The following is a 22,755-nucleotide window of genomic DNA, read 5'->3' as shown; positions in this document are numbered from 1 at the left end:
ATTTAGGGGTCCTGGACGGTCACCATGGAGACACGAGCCTATCCCACAATGCAGCAGGTAGAGGTGGTCTCCGGTGCCTGGCTGCAAGCTTGTAGGTCTGGTTCCTTGCAGTTCTGGGGCTTGCTCCTGCACCCTTTCACATGAGTGGGGCATTGCCCACGTGATCCTCGTGCCGCGGGAACTCAGGTTTAAGTTGGATTCCCTCTCTACCCCCGGGGGCAGTAAACCCCACAGCAGCCCACCTGTCCAGGTAGAAAGGAACTTTTGAACTTTCTAGGTATGTAGCCCAACTGTCTCACCTCACCCACTGATTTTACAGGTGGGGAAACTGAGGCCCAGACAGGGGGCGCTGTCTGGCCTTAAGTGGCACAGCTAGTTGGGAGCAAAGTTGGGACTGAATTCAGGCCTCCCGACGGCAAGTCCAGGGCTCTTTCTAGCAACCACTATATTGGCTACAGCTTCCAAAGTCCCCGCCACCAGGCCCGGGCGGTGCCCTCCCCCTCCTCCCCGACCCCACCTCCCCCTTCCCCGGCTACACGTAATTCGGGTTGTAGCAGAGCATATTGAACTCCAGGCTCTCGTCCCAGTGCCGCAGCAGCACGAACAGCTGGAGGGCGGCAGCCTTGAGCGTGCCCCGCGTGCGGCCCTCGGGCACCTCCTGCTGCTCCAGCCACGAGCTGGCCTTGGCGGCCACCAGCTCCCACTCCACAAAGTAGGATGCTGAGCTGTGCTCCAGCCACGCCAGCGCCACCACCGTGGCCCACAGCTTCCCTGTGTGTTCTACCATACCCCTGAGCTCCCTGCTGGCCTTGTCCTCCGCCACAGGCTCCGGGGAGAAGGTCTCACAAGAGGGGTGCCGAGGTGAGGGGCTGGCGCACAGCTGGGGACTGGGGGTCTTTGTCTCGGGTGGGCGGGCCGTGAGGGACACTCGGTGGCAGGTGAAGGGTGAGGTCCACTTGAGCTTGTCCATGGGGATGTGGATGGCCTCACAGAAGGCTTGGTTGAACAGGAAGGCTCCGGACGCCAGCTGCAGGGACACCTGTGGGTGGGAGAGCCCCTCAGTGGGCCTCAAACTTTTGAGCCCATGGAGCCCAGGCAATGCAGAAGTCCAGGTCCCCATAGCCCACTATTGAGCTCCCCACCTCCCTGGGGGGCCTGCAGGGTACCCAGGCCGATGGAGCACCTCCATCCTTTATCCCACAGGCACTTCAGACGGACCCCTCTCCCAGTCCCGCTCAGCATCTTCCTCCAAATCTGCCTCTCGTACGGGGCGGGCCCATCGGCCACTGGGACCGTCCTCTGCCATCAAGCAGGCTCTGGGCAGCCCACCCCCCTCTTGGGCCCTCCACGCCTGTCAGTGTCCAAGCCCCAGCAGGTCTGCTCTCTGACCACCTCCGCAGCCCGCCACCTGCCTCCTTGTGCTGCCGCTGCCTCTGCTCTCCTCCCCTGTCCACGCCCTCCTGTCTTTCCTGCAGCTGCAGGGCTCTTTGCAAGGCGTGGGTCCTGCCACTCCTCGGAGGCCATCGGTTCAGTGGCTTCAATTTCCCCTTGGGATGAGCCCAAACTATGATTCCCAAAGCACTGGTTCATCCTTGATTGTCCTCTTCAAAGTCCACTCTCGAGCCCCCAAGGGCTCTCTCCCTGCCAGGCCGTCAGCTGTCACTCAGCCAGGAAGCCTTGCTTCCCTCCTCTCTGACCACGAGCCCGGGGAAGGGGCCCCCCGCCCACCTTGGCCTGTCCCCCCACACCCGAGCTCTCCTATCACAGCACCTAGGAGCAGAATCGCCTGGTTCCTTGTCTGTGTCCCCACTAGACACTTAGTGCCATGAGCTCAGGGACAATGTTCATCTAGTTCAAGGTTGTCTAGCACTGTGCCCAGCTCAACAAACCTTTGCTGAGTGCACACACGCCTAGTGCCCTGTTGCCGGCATTTTGGGAAGGGCCCGGTGCGCTTGCGGGGGGTGCAGCGAGGCTCAGGCCTCAGCCCTCCTTGTGTCCAGCACCCTCTGCTCCCCATGCCCCGCTGGCCTGGATGTGGCAGGGCCACACTCCCTGGCTCCTCGATCCAGAGACTTCCACTCCGGACCTGGGCCTCTCACCCTGCCACAGCATGCAGGGGCATCTGCAAAGCCACTTGCTAAACAGAGCGCGTGTCCCTGGGGTGTTAATGTTACTCACCTGAGAGTCATTTCAAGGCATATTTTTATGCAGTGAAAAACAGATGCACGTAGATGGTGGAGTAACATGTAAAACCCCCATGGATTTTAAAAAGGTAGCAGATTGCAAAGAAATGTCATGATGCTGGGGCTGGCTGCTAGCCACACTCCTAGCCTCCGGGGAAGGGACTCCCGCAAACCTCTCTGCCCTGCTGACCACGTGGGTGGGAGGGTCCAGGTCTTCTTCCCCTTGCCGAGGGGGCGGGGCGGGAGGAGGCTCGCAGGCTGGCCCCGCGGCGGACTGGCTGGGGCCCGGGCACTCACCAGTGGGATGTAGTTGAGGCTCTGGCTCCCCGCCACCGACTCTGGAGCCTTGGTCTGCGGCTGGCTCAGGAAGCCCTTGGCTGCCCGTGTCAGCAGCATGGACTTTCTGAGGTTCAACCTGTGTGGGTGGAGCCAGAAAAGAGTGGCCACGGCCACTCCAGTGGTGTCCTCTGTCATCCCACCCCCCCCCAGTGCTCACACAGCAGCCTGTGGGAGGGAGGCCAGAAGGGATCTGACAGGGGGCTTCCTCCACTCTCCTCATATGACAGCTGGGGAAACTGAGGCCCAGCTCAGCGAATTGGTGGTGGCCCGGATGAGCCCCAGGCCGGCGTTCGTTTTGTGGCCCTCGGCTGAGAGGGTGTGTTCGTTCGGCCCGTGGTCAGAGCGCCTCATGCTGGCCCTCCCCGGGAGTGGCGTTTGCAAAGAGACCACACTGGGGGAGATGAGCCACAAAGGGGGGTGGGGGGTCTTCCGCAGTGGGATCCTGGAAGACAGAGATACCTCTGGATGGGGGGCCTTCTAGGCACGATTCGGGTTATTCGTTTGTGTCTAAATGTCAGGCTGGGCCTGCCCTTGGCCTTCCAAGCCAGGGAGAGAGAGCCCCTGGAAAATGGGTGGGGGTGGAGAGCAACCCCGGTGGAAATCCCGCGTACCTGGATCCAAACAGAGTCTCGGGGGTCTTCAAGGAAGAAAGGGTGTTGGTGGCCAGACTGAGCAGGGGACCTGGAGAGAGCCATGGAATGAGAGTTGTTGCCGGACAGAGGACCCCGTCCAACTGCTCGCTGCCCGGCTGGGGAAACAGAGGCCCAGAGAGGGCGGGGCGGGCCCGCACCCCCGGGGCCCGAGGCGGACACTGGGCTGCAGGGCTGTTTCTGACCCGCTGGGCACGGGAGGGGTGAGATGCACGGGTGCGTGTGTGAGAAAAACAGGCCTCCAAGTTCCCTGGGCGGGTGGCCTAAGGCATCTTCTGGAAGGTCACCTGTGGGTGCGGTGGCAGCTTCATATCTCCCCCTCGTCCCCGAGTTGCGAGAGGCATGTTGCTAGAGGATTCTAGGTGGAGTGAGGTGGTTGAATGGTCCTTCAGCTAGAAACTGGGAGGCCTGATTCTAGACCCGGCTGTGTCACTGACTGGCTGTGTGACCTTGGGCAAGTCACTTTACCTCTCTGACTCTCGTTTCCTCGTCTTTAAATTGGTGGTGTTCCTATTGATCTCGCACAGGGTGGCTTGGAGGAATAAGTGAGCCACCGAGGACCTCGTTGGGCTAAGACACTCTCCCGACCCAAGGATCAAGCACCACCACCTCCTTCATTGAGGAGAGAGCCGGCTGACTGCCCACATACCTTCAGAAGCCACGGACTTCTCACGGCCTGGGAATGTGGTCTCGCTGAAGGGCGAGGTGGGGCTGTCCTCCGCTCCTGCAACCGGGAATGCCGGTGAGGCCTGGGCTGCCCTGCCTCTCCCTTCCCCACCTCCCATCCTGCCCCGCCAGGAGACTGATGGCTGAGTTTGCAGAACTAGGGGGGCGGGGTGGGCTGGGAGAGCAAGGTCAGGGGTTCCTTCCGTACTTGGATGGGTCTTCGTCTTCCAAAGATACCACCATTGCTTTGCCATGAGAGTCAGAATGCCTGGGTTCCACTCCCAACGCCCCACTGACTAGCTGTGTGACCCCGGCAAACTTGCTAACTTTGTTATGTTTTGATTGTGAATGAGGGAGAATAGTATCAATCTCACAGTGTTGTTATAAGGCTTCAATGAGTTGATACAGATACAGGGATACTGCTTCGGGCTTGGCTCGTAGTATGTGCTCAATAAAACCCTGAGCTACAGACCCATCAGGGAAGCAGGAGCAGGTCAGGGGCTAAGAGTGGGAGTTGGGGGTTGGGGAAGAGGTGGGCAAGAGGCACCAGGTCTGAGTCTCCCTGAGGAGGGGTTTGTGCTGGCTCCCTAGGAGGCACCAGATCATGGCACTGACTTGTCGGAAGGCTCCATGCATCAGTTTTCCCATCTGTAAAATGGGAGCAATAATTGCACGTAGTTCAAAATGAGTAATCAGGTTGATTATTCTTAGGATTATTCTTTCAGGGGATAGAGAGTGACAGAGAATGTGCTATAAAAGAACAAACCAAATCATGGAAGAATCTTCATGCACAAATATGTTTGTCAAAGCCCCTGGGACCCTGTGAGGCTGTCAGCAGCTCCGCAAAAGCCAAGAAGCTCCGTTTATCATTGGGTGCTCAGGGTTGGGTGGGGCAGCGTGGGGGTGAACTAGTGACTGCGTGTTTGAGGCAACCGGGGGGCGGGGGCAAATAGCATGGTAGTTAACCTCCTGTGCTCTGGAGCCAGACACCGCCTGGGTTCAAGTCTTGGCTCTATGATGTACCAGCTGTGTGACCTTGAGTAAGTCACTTCCCCTCTCTGAGCGTCAGTTTCCTCCTCTCTTAATGGGGACAATAAAAGAAACCATCTCAGATGATTGTGAGGCACCACGGATAACTGGGACAGGGGCCAGCACCAGGGAACTCTCAGCAGTGTGGGCCACTGTCACCCGTGGGCAGGGAAGGGGTTTGGGATCGGGCAGCAGCCCAGCAGTCACAGACGCTTGGGTCTGAGTCAGAGGGCAACTGAAAAGAAGGAATTGGTGATCTTGATGGAAGCTGTGGCCATCGAGCGCCGAGCTACGGAGAAATAAAAGCCGTTTCCTCTAGACCGGAGGCTCGCCGTGGCGCAGGGGCAGGGCAGGGTCCCAGGTTTGGAGGCTCCGAGGGAACCAGAGAGCTGGCAGAGCGCGTGCATTCTAAAGAGCTCCTCCGCCCGCTCACGCGCTGTTCTTTCTTGGCCAACGATGTCTGCGAGAACTTTCACCAGGTAAAAAATTCCACCAGGTAAAAAAATGTGTTAGGGTCTGGGTGTCTGGGCTTGTGGCCCGGTGGGACCTCTGGCGTCCTCCCTCCCCGTGCACAGAAGGAGGCAGGAAGGAAGGCCTCACTGTCCGCACTGGGGCACGACGGAAGGGGTTAGGACGAGCGCAGCAGCGAGGCTGTCCTTAGAGGGACGGAGAGACACGCAGACATTCGGGACACACAGAGCTAAAGCCACCCTGGGAATTAATGCAGAGTCACCAAAAGGTCAAATCGTGGTGGATCTTCAAGGACCCAACCATGGGATCAGTGAGGGCGGAAAGGAAGCTTGGGAATCCTGAACGAAGCAGATGGGAGGACCCAGCCAGATGGGCCTGACTCTCTGCTCTTCGTTTTCCCCCTATTGATTAGGTTCTCTGGCATTTGGGGCCTGGGAGGACGCAGAGGTCGGAGGCAGGGAAAGGCCCTGGGGTGGGTGGCCCTTCAAAGGGCAGAGGTGACGAGTTGGTGTGGGCACGCGGGCAGGGAGGCCGAGCTGCTCTCCGGCTTCCGGAGGCTCTCCCAGCACAGCTGTGTGGAGGGCGGCGTGCTCGGGCGCTGCGCCCTCTGCTCCTGTCAGACCCCAGGGAACCTGGGGGTCTGGCCTCGCCCTGGCCCTGCAAGGGCCCGGAGTGCGGACTCAGAGTGAGGCCTTGGACACGAGGAAGCCGTGACTCAGGAGCTCGGGCTCCAGAACACAGCCCAGGTGGCTCTTACTTAGGTTCTGAAATTTGCCGTGTCCGGCCGCCAAATCTTCCCCGAGCATGGTCTGGGACCGTCCGAAGGCCGCAGAGCTGCCCCGCCACTGCTGGGTCAGGACCCGAGAGCTGACCATCCGCGACGCGGCACCTTCAGGAGGATAGGAGACGGGGTCAGCTGGGCGCAACCGGACCCACCCTTTGCCTCCTCCCCGGGGCTGGCAGGAAGGATTCCGGCTTCGGTCTGTTGTTATTCCAAAGAGAGGAAGGCATGGTACAGGCACGGCCGTGAGCTCTGGAGCCAGAATGACCTGGGTTGGAACCCCAGCCCCATCTTTTAGTAGCCGGGTAGGGCGCTAACCATGCGGAGACTCGGTTTCCATATCTGGAAATTGGGTATAATAATACCTACCCTGCCAGGTACACACTGCTGCTGAGGTAACATTCATACAGCAGCAGTGTTTTCTAGGTAGTTCACAGGCTGGTTTTCCCCTTTCCCAGCCTGCTGTCTCAGAGACCCGGGCCCCCTCTCCCCTGCCTCAGCGGGCCCCTGACGGCCCGGGGCGGCACCAACGGGGGAGGACGGAAGAGGTGAAGCCGCAGCACCCAGGTGTGATTTGGGAAACCCCAGGCTAGGGGAACACTAGTCTGGGCTGTTCTTTAAAACATGAAGCGTTCAGTTGGGAAATGCACGTGGAGGAAGTTTCCCACTCTCAGCCTCCTGGTGTGTATAACACCCCAAAGCCCCAGGAAGTTCTGCTGTAAGGACAGTTTGGAGCTTTATTTCTTTAGCTCCGTGGTTATTGTTTTTTTAAAATTAGTTTTATTTTTTATTTTAGAGAGGGGAAGGGAGGGAGAAAGGGAGGGAGAAAAACATCGGTTTTCTGTACGCGCCCCAGTCAGGGACTGAGCCTGCGACCCGGGCATGTGCCCGGATGGGGAACCGAACTGGTGACCTTCTGGTTTGTGGGACGGCGCCCCACCCACACTGAGCCACACCAGCTGGGGCTAATTCAGTGATTCCCAAATGTTTGTTCCTGATCTGGTCTTTCTTATTTTTGTGCTGAATGGCCATTAACAGGATGGGGAACAGGGTTCTGGTTTCCTGGGACACGTTTTGGGAAGGCTGGTCCAGACCTCAGGGGACGGTGGCCTTGGGCTGAGATAGATGCCAAGTCCCTGAACCTCCCGGACTGTGGCTACAGATGCTAGGAGCGTGGTCCGAGATGGGTGGGAGGGACAGACATCCTGAACAGGCCCGTCACTGAGGGCGACAGTGCCCAGGGAATGAGAGACAGGCCACCAGAGCAGCAGCCTGGCTGCTGGCCGGGGCCTCAGATGAGAACAGTGATGATTACAAATGAAAAGAGTGAGGGGCACAGGAGGAATAAGGGAAGGAACACTTTGTTTCCAAGCACAATTCCTCCAAGACGTCTGCTTAAATAAAGAGAAAGGAGAGAGAGAGAGAGAGAGAGGGAGAGGGAGAGAGGAAGAGAGAAAGAAAGAAAGAAAGAAAGAAAGAAAGAAAGAAAGAGAGAAAGAGAGAAAGAGAGAAAGAAAGAGAAAGGCTACAAAGGACAGGAAAATATAATTCAGGTAGTTCACAAACATGTGAAAAACATCTCACAAAAAAACCCCCCAAACTAAATTCCCCAGATTCCTTCCCCACCTGTCAGACTGGCAGGGTTTAGAAAGATAAACCATACATAGTGTTGGCAAGGGTGGGAATCAGAGTAACCTTTGGAGCTGAGCCTGTTTGCTAACAAACGGCGCAGTTATAAATGGGCAACGGATCTGCAATCTTTCTCCTGAGAGCTCATGGGTTACCTGGACAGACAACCGAACTGGTGCACAAAGATGTCCTTTGCAGCATCATTTACAATCATTAAAAGGGAATAAAGTGAAGGTTTAATAATGGGGGGGCTGGTCCAATAGGTTCTGATAGGCCTTAAGAGGCAGTGGAGAGCAGGGGTGGGCACGGACTCTGGAGCCGGGTCCCTGGGGTGCAAAGCCTGTCGCTGCCCCTTACTGCTGTGTGGCCTTGGACAAGATACTTAACCCCCTCTGCCTCTGTCAACCCGTCTTTAGAATGGGGGTAACAGAATCTACTTTGCAGAGTTGTTATGAGGATTCAACGAGCGTATCTACACATCTATATAATTATATCTATATCTATATCTATTTATAATAGTCTGCAGAAGTAAGGCCTGCTTGAGTGTGGTTGGTAGGGTAATAATATGGGTGTAATAATTTATAGTTGTAATTTGAACATTTCACCTAATATGTCACATGGGGTGCTTGAGTGTGATATTGTGATGTTGCAGATTTACATGCTTATGATTTTGTAATAAAAGATTTTGTAATAAAAAGGGGTGTTATTTGTGCCAGACTCCGTGTGTGTGTGTGTGTGTGTGTGTGTGTGTGTGTCTAACTATTGCGAGGATGGTGTTCCCTGCAGTGGGAGATGCTGCAGCTGCTAGCATGATGATGCGGATTCACCATTGTTGAAGGATACTTTCCGCGCCCGTATTTCACAGGATACAGCCCACACTGGTATGCTCCAATTAGTTCACAATTATGTGTTTTGATTTCTCTATGTGCAGATATCCATAGAGAGGAGCCTGGAAGGATGGTCACACCAGGGAGGTAATTAGTACTCCTTTCTGGATCGCTGTCACTTGTAGTCACTTTTATCTATTTTGTCTTTCTATATGTTGGAATGTTCCACGGTGAGCACATATCGTTGCCTCATTGGAAACACTCAGTGAAGTCCCATGTATCTGGTGGGAAGAAGGGAGGGGGGCAGTTCCACAGACTGCTGCAGGGCCGTGGGAGGAGGCTCACGAGCCCGTGGGGGTGAAGCTGTCCACGGCGGGTGGGGGGGGGCTTTTTTGCTCCCAGGCTGCTCCTTGCACTCCTCCCTGCAGCTCTGGGCTTTGTTATATCCCAGCCCCCTCCTCCAGCCCACGGCGGCTGCCTGGCCCGCAGGAGTGCCCTGGCTGCCCACCCGCCTTACCGGAGCTGGGGTAGGCCACCACGGTGGGCAGGTAGCGCCTCTTGCTCACGTCCACGGGCACGAAGGCCGTGTACTTGCTGATGATGTTGCAGGCCCTGCTGGTGTGCACGGCGCTCGCCTGGTAGCGGCGGCTGGACCCTGCGGAGGGAGGAGCTGGAGTCACTGTGTGGGCTCCAAGTTCTCTCTGACACAGAGGCCCTGGCAGCTGGAAGGCAGGCTAGACCGACCAGTGGTCCCCCTCTTTAGGATTAAATAAGTCCTTCCAATCAGGGCGTTGCCAACGTGCCAATGAAGGACATTAAAAAAAACCCCCAAGATTATTATTCTCCATTATCATTTCATAAAGTAAGCACATTTTAATGTAGAAGAGGTAAGACATCTAAGAATAAACAGGCATTACTTGCCTTAAATAACTAGTCTTATTAAAAAAAAACCACAAAACCCTCTGTATTGTCTGTATTTTCTATTTTCTGGTGAGACTCTTGCTGCAGGCCTCCCGGCTGAGTGGGTGCCAGTGGTCTGGCCCACGGGGACAGTTTTGCAGAGAAGATGGAAAACCAGAGAGGGGTGGTGACGAACACAGGGTCACACAGTGACTGAGTGAGGGAGGGAGCTGAGACCAGGACTTAGGACAGTCTGTCCCCAAGGCCCAAGCTCTTTCCACCCAACAGGCTGGCGGTCACCGGGGCTTGCCACCTCCCAGGGGGCTGTGGGAGGGGCCCCGGACCCAAGAACAGACACGGTTGATAAACTTCAAGGTAAAATGCTCAGGGGGGAAAAATAACATAGTATACAATGTTAAAATACAAACCACACCCACATCAGCCTGGAACATTCCCTGAGTAGACAAAACCAGCTCAGTCACACAAACAACATTTAATGGAGGTGATTTTGCAAGACTAACTTGACTCGGGTCATTTCTTGCTTCTGCCTCTGGAACTGGAATCGTTTCCCAAGGTTAATATAAGGTAACCACTGAAAACATTCAATTGAATATTCCACTGAAATCCCAGTATTATCACCGATCACCACGGAGAATTATTGTCGCTGCCTCCTCACTGTATAAGCTGCTTTCTGACGGTATTCCCCTGAGCCTCATTCTGTGTTCTGGTTTGGGGGCTCTCGGTTTGCAAGCTGTCTTTCTGACGTGTGCACAATAATACACTTCTACTGATGACTGCTTCAGTGATTCACTGGTTTTCTTCTGTTATTTTGGAAATATTGGCAACAAAAATACAAAAATGGAAAATATAAGCCATATTGTATACATAAAGCACAAACTAGAACACATAATAGAGGTGTCCTCTATTTATATTTGTATCTATCTATTCTTCAAGTGAGTCCCACCAGAGTCCCAAGGGTCACTTTTTAAGAAAAGTTTGCCCTAATTCCTGAACTAAATTAGCTCCTCCCCCCCTTGTTATATAATCTCTTGTATGCTTGTATTTCTTTTTGATAGCACTTCGGACAAATGCAGTTAGTGAACAATTAATGCGTGCATACTTACTGGATTCGCGTCAGCTTTCCAGCTAGTCTGTGTCAAGCTCTGGATGAGGGCAGGGATGGGTGGCTCAGCCCCAAGCCTGGCCCCCCGCTGGTCCACACTCAGTAAATGGCGTGGATGAGTGAGGAGTGGACCGCCTAGGTGGGGCTCTGTGGGAAGGTAGGTGTGGTCCCAGAGGAGCAGGGCGGGTGGAACAGGGCTGTCCCCATTGTTCTGTCTCAGAGGGTGCTATAGGGAGACGGCTTGGGAAGTGAGGAGGGGTGGGGGCCAGTAGCAGAGGGGAAGGAGGGAGGAGAGGAGAGGACGGATCACCAGATGGTGGTGGGAGAGCTGGAGGAGCCCAGGGCTGGTTTCGGGAGACCAGCTCCTGGAGGAACAGGGATGGGCGCAGATCAAGGAGAGGGTGGAGCCCCGGGCTGTGTTAGAGGAAGGTGCTAGGGGGCAGGGGAGGCACCTGGAGACAGTGATGCAGTGGGGTGGCTCTGAGGGGAGAAGGGTGGGGCTGGAGCGGAGCGGGGGAGGGCCAATCCCCGGGGTGGGGTTAGTGGGGAGGGGCATTGGGCGGAGCTTGAGAAGGGCGGGGCTTAGAGGGCAAGGAGGAGGGCGCAGGTCCCCAGCACTCACCTTGTTCGATCTCGCGCTCCCGCTCTGCCAGCTGCTCGAAGTCGCGGATGATGGCGCGGGCCGCCAGGTGGTGGAAGGTCTCGCTCCAAAGGTCGGCATCCCCTCCGCCATCCCGCTCAGGGCCGGGGGGCCCCAGCTCGAAGCTCACTTCCCATTGCAAAAGTTGGCTGCCGCGTAGGCCCTTGACCACGGCCTTGCCCAGCACGGGGTCTGGAGTGGCGGGCCTGCCAGTACTAGCCTGCTCCTCTAACTCGGCCGGGGGCTCCCAGTCCGAGGACGTCTCTGTCTCCAAGGCGGATGGATGATGGGACGGCTCTGCGGGTGAAGGGACAAGTGGGCCGTGCTCTGAGCTGGGGGACAGGGCCAACTCCCTGGGGGCATCATCCCCTCTCAAGGCACAGACCCCCGTAAGCGAGTACAGTTGAACACCCCCTCCCCACTCCCAGGGAACGTGACCCTCCTTCCCTAAAACAGGCGGGGTGGCATGGGTTTGTTCCCCAGAATGGGGCAGATCCACCCGCCAGAGAGCCTGCAGGGCACTCGAGATCAGGATGGGGGTGGGCACTGCTTAGGGAAATGGGGCCGCAGGGAGGGCATCTGGAGGGACACAGGCAGCCCCAGGGCCAGGTTGACTGGGGAAGAGTGAGGCTGTGAGGTCCTCAGCAGGGGAAGGGGCCACAGTAGACTCCCCCCAGCCCCCCAAAGGCACAGGTATCTGTCCTCCAGGCCTGTCGTCTGAAGTCAGGCCCCGGCCAATGAGTCCTCCCTGACCCCAGTCAGATTCCAGACCCTGAGGACACTTACCCAGGTCCCCAGGGTTGTGGCTGTCTGAGGCAGGCTTCACGCTGGACCCGAGATCCAGCTCTCTCGTGGGGCTCCAGGGCTGGGTCTCCTGGCCGGAGGGCAGGGAGGGCTGGCAGGCTTGGGGCAGCAGAGAGGGCCTGCGGGCCCCTGGACCCCGGAGTCTGGGGCCCTGGCACAGGTCCAGGCCATTGTTCAGGAAGGACTAGGAGGGCAAGAGGAAGAGGAGGCTGGCCCCCTTACTGCCACCCCCGCCACAGCTCCTTCCCTGGGCATCCCAGCTCCTCCTGGGGGACGGTCCTTGTAGTACCCAAGTCCTTGGGTAGCACAGTCGACCTACTCTGCACCAGCCACAAGAAACGTCAGCATGAGTAATCCCAACCATGGGCTGAGTCCAAACCACGGAAAACCATGGAAAATCACACGCCATGGATAATATTCTAAACTCACTTGTTTTTGCCATGAAGTTTAAAACTTTGGGGGGGCTGTTTTTAACATTAACCCTTTCCTTGTCTTTTCGTATGTCATGCTGAAAAGCTCTTTCCCCTTAGAAAAATTCTTGTAGAATGTTTGTGATTTTTTTTGTTTTGTTTGTTTAAGTCTCTGACTCAGATGAAGTTTATTTTTATGTAAGGAAATGGAAACCAGCCTTTCCCTTGATTTTCTGAACAGTGCGAATTCCAGCACCATTTAGTGCCTTTGTTGGCTCTCTGGGTTTGTGGGTCCCCCCCTCTGTGCCGACAGAGCTCTCGGGCACAGTCCGTTTCATTTCCGGTCTCTCCGACCAGAGAGAAGAATGTTTTGTGGATTTAATGTCTGTTCTTGTCCCGGTACAAAAAAAAACATCCAAAGGCAAGGGATAAACTGCAACATGCATGACAAAGATCATTTTCAAGAAAATGCTCCTATAAATCACTGGTGGGGGCGGAGATAATAAACTCAATCAAATAATGGGTTGAGGGCATTTACAGGCAGTTTACAGAAAAAGTAGCCAATAAACCCATGAGAAAACACTCAACTTCTCGAATGTTGATCTAAATTCAAACGAATTGCGATTTCCCCCACCTTATGTATTACGGCAAACACGTAAGCGTTTGATGACACCCCGAGTGCTCGGTGGGGAGGCGGGGTCTCGGATGCTCTGCGGGCGGAGCATGCTCTGAGCCCGACTTGGGCGAGAACAAGGTAGCCGTGTGCCGCCCACCAGCATTAAAGAGGCACAAGCTCTTTGACCCAGCGATTCCACTTCTAGGAACTGAATCCCGAGGAAATACACAGGGGTGCAAATATCGATGTACGTGCACTCTGTATTTCTACTTGTTGCAGTATTGTTCACTGAAAAGGACTTTGTGAATGCACGGGAACTGTCGACATGTCCCTCAGTGAGCGCTGGCAAATAAGTTATGATCCATCCAGGTGCTGGAACACCACGCAACGCTGCAGCGAAAGAGGTAGTTGGGTTTTAAAAATTACAACTCTTCTGTATTTTGATTGTGGACATAGTTATATGACTATTTATGTGTCAAAACTCATAGAGCTATTCACCACAAGGATTAATTTTACCGCATGTAAAAAAGTGAATGAAGATGTCACTAGAAAAGTAATTTGGAGAGAAGTCTGTGTACGTGGTTATTGAAAGCATCTCCGTGTATTGCGGGTGTGTGAGTGTGTCTGTGTAGCACGCGTAGTGTTTCTGGGAGGAAATAATCAAAACCAGGTGGGTCTGGGCCTGGAAAGATGTACTTTTCTTTTTACTCTCTACTCAGCTGAACTGCTCCAGGGTTTTTACTGCAAACTCTGAGGAAGTATTACTTTTGTAGTTAAAGAATATTAAATTAATTAAAAATGGATTTTGTGTCTCTGGCAACACGTGCTTTGCTGGTAGGAGATGGGGGTGCAAAGCCTGTGACGGGGTGTTAACACAGAAAACAGTGTTTCTCAGTCTTTTAGGCCAACCGTTAACCGTGGGGTTTTTTTGTCTTTATCAGATATTTATTGGGAAGGGGACTATACCTCCCCATTAGATGGGGGCTCCTTGGGGCGGGGCGGAGGTGCTCATCCTGTGTCCTCCGGGCCTGAGGTCCTGGGACGGCACAAGGGTGTGGGAGAAGACAGGGCCTGGTCCTTCTCAGGACGGCCTCAGTGGGACCTGCTACCCAGCCAGGGTGGCTGGGTCCGGGGGGAATCCCTCACCCCACCTCCCTCATCAGAGACTGGGATTCCCCCCACCTTCGCCCCACCATCACCAGCACACTGAGAAACAGAAGCTGCTACAGTTTCCATGGTGACAGACCAGTCTCAGGCTTGGCCCTTCACGCAGCCGAGGCTGCCGGGACCATGTGCCCATATGCACGCGAGTGCGTGTGCGTTCGTACAGGTGTGCTGGGGAGAAGCAGACCGGGGAAGGAGCCCAGCAGGGGATGGGGCAGCGACGAGCAAAGACGGGCAGGAAGGAGGAAAGAAAATCCAAGTTGCCCAAAGCTCGCGCCAAGTAGGGCTGCGCGTAAAAGAACAGCTACTGTGAGCCAGGCGCAGCACCAGGTACTTGACCTGTTGTCACCCCGAGCCTGAGAGAGTCCTCCACTCACAGTCGGCTCCTGGTAAACACCCACTGATGGCTATTAGCTCGACCATCTGCATGAGCTGTTCTCTCCATTTCATGGATGAAGAAACTGGGGCTCAGAGAGGTTCAGTAACAGCGTTGAGGAGCAGAGTCTGCCTGACTCCGAGGTCAGCATCTCCCAACTGCATCCCTCGTTATGGACAGAGAAGGGCCTTAGGGACCAGGTGGCAGTGTTGGCCACTGAGAAGCACAGAGGCTTATGTGTCTGTGGGGGTGGGGAGGGACGGAGGTGGTGGGGGGTGGGTCACAGGCTGCTGCTAGGGAACCACAGAGGGACCGTGACACAGCTGCCTGCTGCCCGTTCTTCAGGAAACGGGCTAAGCCGTGCAGGTAAGCCCAGACACCACTTGGTTTAGGACGGTGTTTCTCAACCCGGTGATTTTGCTCCTGTCCCCGGGCACACTTGGCAATATCTGCAGACGTGTTTAGTTGTCACAACTGGGGGAGGTGGTATGACTGGCGCTGGTTTGGCAGAGGCCAGGGATGCTGTCCGAATTCCTGCAATACACAGGATGGCCCCACGACGAAGAATGATCACGTCCATAGTCCTGAGGCCGACACTCTGGTCTAGCTGGACGGGGCGGGGGACAAAACTGGCCCTGCTGTGGCCCTGACCCCGAGATGACCTCTGTCCCAGGTGAAGGCACAACCCTCGGGATTTGCAGAAGGCACCGTGTGATGGAGGGGGAAGCAAGGGCTCTGCGGGCAAAGGGTCCTGGGTTGCAGCCTCCTGACCAGCCGTGTGACCCCGGATGAGTCACTTTACCTCTCTGGCCCTTGGTTTCCACATCTGTGCACAGTCAGAGTGGCCAGCCCCACGCTCCCGCCTTTCCCAGGGGTGCTATGAAAGCACATTGGAGAGTGGCTCGGGAGGCTCCTCGCCAACTGCGAAGCGTTGTGTGCAGAGAACAGGCGATGCCATTGACCGATGGGTGTCACTACTAGGAAGGTGTCACCGGGGGTCAGGCAGATGAAGGTCCAGAAAAAGGAGGAAGAGGTGACTCACTTCTCAGTACCAGTTGCGGACAGACTGCATCCTTCTGGCTGGAGCAGGACACACGGCTCGCCCCCGCCCATGACCGCCCCCAACACCAAACCGCCCGGGTACCTGCATGTCAATCGGCCTCCGTGGGGTATTTGGGCTGGGCGGGGTGGTAAGGTCCTGCAGCTTCGCTTTCCGCAGGGGGTACCGCCTGCCAGCCGTCGTGGGGTCGCTGGCCGTGGTGGCCCTGGGGGTGGGCTTGGGGTTGGTGATCTGGTTGGTGCTGTATGCCCGCCGTCGCTGGGAGAGGTCCAGACCTGGACAGGGGTGGTGACGGGGGAGACACCAGAGGGGGGAATGAGAGGGGCTTGACTACTTGTTCGTGCTTGGAAACCTCTTGAGTTTTCCGCGGCTCACCTACTGGCATGTGTTCCAGCGCCTCCCCTCACCTGGCCTTCCAAACCCCGCATGACATGGCCCCCGTCTGTCGCCCAAAGGCTTTCCTTTCTGCTCCCTTTTCAAGGTTCCGTGAGCTCCACACACCGCAGGCGACGACCAGTCATGTATGCATTTTCTGGGTGTCACGCCTGCACGCCTTTGCTCAGGCAGTGGCTGCTGCCTAGAACCTTCTGTGGCCCCGTGTCCCTCTGCTTCCCATCAGAACTCCGGCCACCCGTATCTCTCTCTCTACACGGAGAGCTTCTGTAGAGCAGGCGCCACGTTCGAGTCACCTCTGCTCCCCACCACTGTGCCCAGGACTTAGCCTGGGTGAGTGACCAGTAATACCCTCTGGATGGAAACCGACAGCACAGAGTGGCTCTGGACGCAGACAGGTCTACACTTGCTACCTGTGCGCTGCCTCTTTCAAGTTCTGTGAGCTGAGCCAAGTTGCTTAGATTCCCTGTCTCAGGGTCCTCCCCTGGAAAGCAGGGAGTACCCCCCCCACCCCCCGCTGCGGCTGCTGACTATTCAATGAGATCGTTTGCATAAAGTGTTCAGCCCATGGTCCATGCTCAGTAAAATGTAGCAATCACGGCTTCTGGAGAAGGGAGCGAAGCGCAGAGGGTGGCAGACTCACCGGGACAGGCGGCGGGGTCCCCGCTGGAAGGCCGGGCATCCGGGACCTGTCTCTGGATGAAGGGCGCCCCCACGCTCCTGGCACAGTCTCCGCTCTCCGAGCCGGGCCCCTCATCCTGCGACTGGTAGAAGACAGAGCTGCCGGACTCCTGAGAGTGCAGCATGCTGTATCGAGTCCGCTTGTCCTGGAGGAAGGGAGAGAAGGGGGCGCTGGGAGTGAGGCTAGAGGTCCGGAAGGCCGTCCACACAGCCGCAGGCAGCGCGGGAGGAGGCGGTGGAGAGTTGGTCTTGGAGTCTCGCTTGCTCGGGGAATTGAGGCAGACCTCTCCGTGTAAGAGATGGCGAATGGAAATGACTTCATTTCGCTTATGTTGTTTGTGTTTTTAATTATCTTCTTTATTAAAATTTAAAAAAGAAGTAATTCTCAATGCCACGGCTGTCTCCGAACAGGTAACCAAAATGAACAGAATCAACCATCTGTTCCTTCCATCCCATTCTCCATAATAGAAACACACACATAAAACATAAAGGCTCTTGGAGGTCATTTTCGTGGTACAAAAACTGGACCACATAACTTACATTTAGCAGTACCTTGAATCTTGCACTGAAAACGTTTTGGAAGTCCTGCGTGTCAACTACTCTTTTTTAACCATGTGACTGCACAATATTTTACCACCCCAATGCTTATTGCTAAGCGTTCCCTTTGTGGCCACGTATATATTTCCATCTAATGGTTTATTAGCCAAGAAGTCAGTGCGTCACCCGTTGATAAGTGAGAGTTGATAACGGAGGATACAAAACACGCAGAGAAAATTCCGTTAACTTTTACCCTTCGACAGAAAGTCGAGCCTGATCAGATAACCAAAGCGGGAATGAATCACCTGGTGCAGGAAAGAGGACAACGTAGAATAGAAAAAGATGAGAAAATTACTTATAAAAGCCAGTTCAATTAAAATACATATGTGAGACCATAGTGTCTTAGGACACGTATTTTTATTGATTTACTAAACAATAGTTTCGGGGAGCTCTGGGGAGGATATGAGTTCCTTTGGGCAAGAAAAAGAGGTACATGATGTGCTGGAATTTACAAAAGAACATCAGGAAACTAACTGACCGGCTCAGTTGTACAGACTGTCGCCGTCCCCTACCCAGTAACTAAGTTTGATGAGACGTTCCTATTCTTGTCACTTGTGAGCATGCCCTTCACAGCATTTTCCTGCTTCAGGGAACATCAAACATGATTTTGAGAGAGGGGGGGCATCTATAGGCAGCCATGTATTTTTTGCCATCATGAAAAATGCTACAATACATCCTTGGACATAACTCCATCATATCACTTTTATTTCTTTGGGGTAGATCCTTAGAAGGGATTTCTGAGTTGAAAAGTTATCTCTTTTCTAATTACACGAGTTATTTCTAGATTGCTTTTCAGGAGGGCAAGGCACGTTTGCACCAACAATGTGCCAGGGTAGCCCTTACCCCACGGCCCCACTAGCCATGGGAGAAAACAGTGTTGGTCCTGTGGGTAAGGAGAGGGGACTGGACTGATGGTCCCTTCTGGTGGTGGGGTGTGCGGATGCACCTGCTGCCTCCCAAACTCCAAGAAGGGTCCAGGCTGCGTGCAAAGACTTGACCAGCATGTTGTTCAGCATTTTCTCCCTGCACCTGAACATGCCACTCCCCACAACACATTTACCATGGCTGACAGTGGTTCTGAAGAGATTTCGTAACATTCTAGAATCTGGAAATTTCACAAAAAAATTCTAACTGCTCTCGAAAGACTGGGGACACATTCAACATAGGTCCCACAGTCCTGCCCAGCAATATTTCTTGGAGTTGAGTAAGGACTGCCTAATTTTGATGGCATGTGCTGTCCCGTTTGCCATACTCCTCACCACTCCTTATTGCCTCTCCATGAACTCAGTGATAACTGCTATCCCTCATGGCATCTACTGCTTTTTGCAACGAGTACATTCCACCCGTTTCCTATCTGCCCAATCCCTCTAGGCATCGACTTTGCGACTTGTGCTTAAAAACAAAGCAAGTGGATGCATTCTTCCAGGGGCAGTGGAGAGACTCACTAAAAAGGGAAGATGAGTGAAGAAATAGCTTCTCAAGCAACCTCACACATTTCAGCACAAATCTCACTTCCCTCTCAGAAGTTCCCCACTTCATTCCACTTCCGCCACCACACAGAAGAAGTCATCTGTGTACGTAAATAAAACACCAACTCACTGAAGGAGCTAGGCCCTGGCTAGAGTGTCCCCAGGAGGAAACCCGAGTGTAGTTGTTCTGAACTAAATTGTTCACCAAAATCACTTTGGGCAGATTACGTGAAACAAAGGTTCCCGGGTCTTATCCTCAGAGATTTTAAAGCAGTGGAGCTAGGTGGGAGCTAGCACTCTGCAATGTAAATGTGTCCCCACGTTCCTCTGCTGCAGGGCATTTGGAGAACCACACGTTGAGATGGTAGCATCTACTCAAGCAGTGTCGCCCTGACCGAATGCCCACGGCCTGGCAGCCATACCTCACAGCTCTAACCGGGATCCAGTTCGTCCCTACCTGCCGTGACCAATCCTTTCAGCCAGGACAGCCGTTGTGGGCAGGTCTCTGGACCTCCCACGGACCCCTGGCATTCCTAAGATACTTACAGGCCTGGAGCTGGAGGCGTATAAGGAGGCATCATACACAATGCCGTATCCCACCAGCCGCTCTCCAGGGAAGAGGGTGCTGGTGCTGACGGGTGAGATCAGCACTTCGGTGGTCTCAGGGAAGACCCACTCCACAGTCACGTCGCTCAGGACTGGGGCCATGGCCTTCTTCAGGCACTTGACCATCTGTTGGGCAGGGGCAGAACACAGGTCGGGGACACGCGTGAGCAGGGGTCTGCCCCGGTGAGAAGCGCAAAGACCGGGCGGGTATGACCGTGCGGGGAAGTGAGTGGGGGAGAAGTGACAAGAGGCCTACAGGGGGCTTCCCTGCCGGGGAACATGCCGCTTCTGAGGCTCCTAGGATGTCAGAGTTGGAACACACTTTTATTGTTCACCTTCTCTAAGCCTAGCATTTTATAAATGAGAAAATCCGAGACTCAAAGTAGGGTTGTGACTAGTCCAGGACACACACACTGTGTGTCAAAACACGGACTAGACAGTGATTTTGAACCAGTCAGTTTGCTTTCCTTGGCCTCATTTTCCCGTTTTGTTAAACTGAGCTTGGAATTCTCAGCTCTCGGTATCATTGGGAGGACGATTATCTGAGATACTGGATGTGAAGTATCTGTTACTTTTCAGTGTTCAGTAAAGGACAGCTATAGTTTGGGGTCACATAGGCTGATTTCCTCAGATGTACCGCGAGGCTGGAGAAACCCGATTTGGGGATTGCTGGAGCCGAAAGAGGTGTGCTCTCAAATCTCCCTCCAAGAGAGACAGGTAGTTAGGCGACAGTCTCCAGATGCAAAGCCCCAGCTTTGGAGCCAAGACCACGCCTCTCCCTGGAAGCCTCCTGGCAACCACGGAGCGTGGCAGGCATTCTAGTGCCTGGCACTGCAGCCCAACACAGGCCACGCGATGGGCGAGCTTTGCTCCCCAGGGCGTCGGCTGAGACCTTGCGAGACCTGCACTGCAGCCTGGGGCTCTGTCTGCCCGAGGCTGCTTCCTTCCTTTCCTTTCACAGGTGTGGCATCTGCGCCGTAAACCCTGAATGTTCCTTCCTGCTTCCCCTCCTTTTCTCTTTCACAGATGTCAGCCTCCAATAAACGTCTTGCACTCTTAACTCCAGCTGTCTCTGGTTCCTGAACTGACACAGGGATGTTCTAGGGGTTGGTTTATTTGCGCCAATTGTGCTGAAAATGGAGGGGAGACTTAATCCCCTTGATTTCTGGGCCCTTTCAATCTGTCTGAGGCCCCAGTTGTCACCATCAGGAGCACGGCCAGAAATGGCCCCAAACGCAACCCCACAAAATGCAGTGAACCTCCAGGGGCCCCAGCCCTGCCCAGCTGATGGAGGGAGCATGTGGCCCAGTGCCTGGGGACCAGGGGATCTAGAGTCCTGTCCCAGCTTCTTGCGCTGCCTGCTCTGTGGCTTCCACCCCTCTGTTTCTCACTGGGGTGCAGTGTGGCCCAGTGGAAAGCTCAGATTTGGGGTGAAATCCGAGCTCCACCACTGAGTTGTCTATGACCAGCCTGGGCCTCTGAGGTTCCAACACAAGAGCAGGCAGGGTCCTCGCACCCACCTTGGGTTGCAGCCGCTCCCCCTCCACCAGGAACTCAGCACTGCCCTTGGACACCGTGGCCAGCCCCTTCACCAGCCTATGGCAGACGTTGGGTCCAATTCCAAAGCTATAGCACCTATGGAAAGGGGAGGAGAGAGGCTGCTACTTCCCATCCTCTCTGCCACCTTCGTCCCCTGATGGGGACAGGAATAGAGCACGATCCAGAAGAGCTTTGTCACAGCGGGCCCTAGCTTCAGGCAGAGGGTGGGGGCAGAGGGCCTTCGGAGGGCATTCACATTCACACGTACAGCCCAGGACTTTGGCCCCAGCCCGGAGCCAAAGCAGCAGGAAGGGCTTTTTCTGCTTAGGCCGCTCCCCGGGAGCTGCACGGGGAGGTGTGGGCACCTCATCCCTCCTGCACCTGCCAAGGGAAAAGGCTAACTTTGAAGTCAGCCACACCCCCTGACAGCGAAGCACTGTAGGGTTCTTTCCTCTCCTTCTGGCATTTTCCAAGTTGCCTGGGGTTCTGGAAACCCCAGCCCAGGGCAGCCCAGGAGAACCAAGCCCCAGGCCTCAGCCTGTGCCGACCTGGTGGAGAAGGCGTGGTTCCGCACCAGCTCCAGCACCTTGCCGGTGTTGCTGACCGCCCCGTCTGTGATCACAAAGAGAAGCCGCGGGTGGCCTTGGTGCGCCGGCTGCCGGATGACCCATTTGAGTGGGGAGAGGATGTTGGTGCCACCCATGTCCGCTTGCATTCTCTGGATGTTGTCACAGGCCATGGCCAAGGTCTCCTGCAGGAAGGGCCCAGGGACAGGGCAGAGAGTTCCCAGGGTCACCTTGTGATGCGGAGACTCTGGGCCTCGTGGAGGATGAGTCCTTTACAGTTTCCCTAGATCGGTGATTTTCAACCATTTTCATCTCACGGCACATATAAAGTAATTGCTAAAGTTCTGTGGCACACCACAAACTAGATTTTTTGCCAATCTGACAAAAATTAAGTATGATTTTGATCCATTCACATAGAATGGCCATTGTTGTGTTGGCTGTTGTCATTTGTTTACTTGACAATCTAAGGAAAAGAGGTCAGTGACCCTGACTAAATAGCCAGGTAGTGCCTGGTTTAAAAATTCTTGAAGCACGCCGGTTGAAAATCGCTGCCCTAGATAATAGTTCAACCTCACCAGAGTGGAGTCCTGTTCTCAACTGCATCTCCACCCCACGTGCAGGAAGAAGAGTTGATTACTTATCAAGTAATCAAGTTGATTACTTATTTGTCACGGTTCTGCCCAGTGCCTGACATGCTACTGTTCATGGTGTATTAATTTAATCTCCTTTCTGGCTAAGGATTGTTGGCATCAGATGGACAGAGTCTCACTGGACATCACATGTCCTCCTGCGCCTGCCTCAGAAAGATGCTCTTCCAACATCCATGCTCGGAAATGTCAAAAGTCTTCAAATGTGTGTGTACCTTTAAATCAGCAAGACTAGAAATTCATCCCCAAGGGAATCATGAAGGATGTATGTGAAGTCTTTCATACAAAGATGATAAGCAAAATAAATGGAAACAACTTCAGTTCCCAACTGCAGGGGCCTAGTTAAACAAGTCACACAATCTATCCGTCTGTGTTGTGAAATGGTGGGCGGCCACCAAAACTGTGTTGCAGATTTCTGCTTAATGGCATGAAAATATGCTCACGACAGGCTGCCACATCAGGGGAGTGGTTTCTGGAAGGTCTAATCCTGTCTTTATTGAAAGTGTGTGTAAATGCATAAAGCCGGGTCTGGAGGGATTTATTCTAAACTCTTAACATTGTTTTTCTTTTTTTTTCCCTGACAGATGTG

At 54.6% G+C, this 22,755-nt stretch overlaps 1 protein-coding gene across 1 annotated transcript in view; it reads right to left on the bottom strand.

The window, feature by feature from the left end:
* Positions 1-532: 532 nt before the first annotated feature.
* VWA5B1 (von Willebrand factor A domain containing 5B1) overlaps positions 533-22,755 on the bottom strand; it is a 55,071-nt gene continuing 32,848 nt past the window's right edge. Inside the window, exons 10-22 of the mRNA XM_045859226.1 lie at positions 21,502-21,704; positions 20,935-21,049; positions 19,355-19,540; positions 16,705-16,888; positions 15,753-15,943; positions 12,025-12,226; positions 11,221-11,535; positions 9,093-9,230; positions 6,114-6,227; positions 3,822-3,896; positions 3,134-3,203; positions 2,481-2,598; positions 533-1,039 (exon numbers count right to left, since the gene is read on the bottom strand). Of these exons, the coding sequence (XP_045715182.1) occupies positions 533-1,039; positions 2,481-2,598; positions 3,134-3,203; positions 3,822-3,896; positions 6,114-6,227; positions 9,093-9,230; positions 11,221-11,535; positions 12,025-12,226; positions 15,753-15,943; positions 16,705-16,888; positions 19,355-19,540; positions 20,935-21,049; positions 21,502-21,704 (2,418 nt within the window). The remainder of the gene's footprint in view (positions 1,040-2,480; positions 2,599-3,133; positions 3,204-3,821; positions 3,897-6,113; positions 6,228-9,092; positions 9,231-11,220; positions 11,536-12,024; positions 12,227-15,752; positions 15,944-16,704; positions 16,889-19,354; positions 19,541-20,934; positions 21,050-21,501; positions 21,705-22,755) is intronic.

This window comes from Phyllostomus hastatus, unplaced genomic scaffold (genome assembly GCF_019186645.2).
Source record: "Phyllostomus hastatus isolate PE091 unplaced genomic scaffold, TTU_PhHast_1.1 phas_scaffold_182, whole genome shotgun sequence".
In the NCBI taxonomy this organism is placed as follows: Eukaryota; Metazoa; Chordata; class Mammalia; order Chiroptera; family Phyllostomidae; genus Phyllostomus; species Phyllostomus hastatus.
Note: the sequence above shows the minus strand (reverse complement) of the source record. Positions and strands in the feature narration are given on the sequence as shown.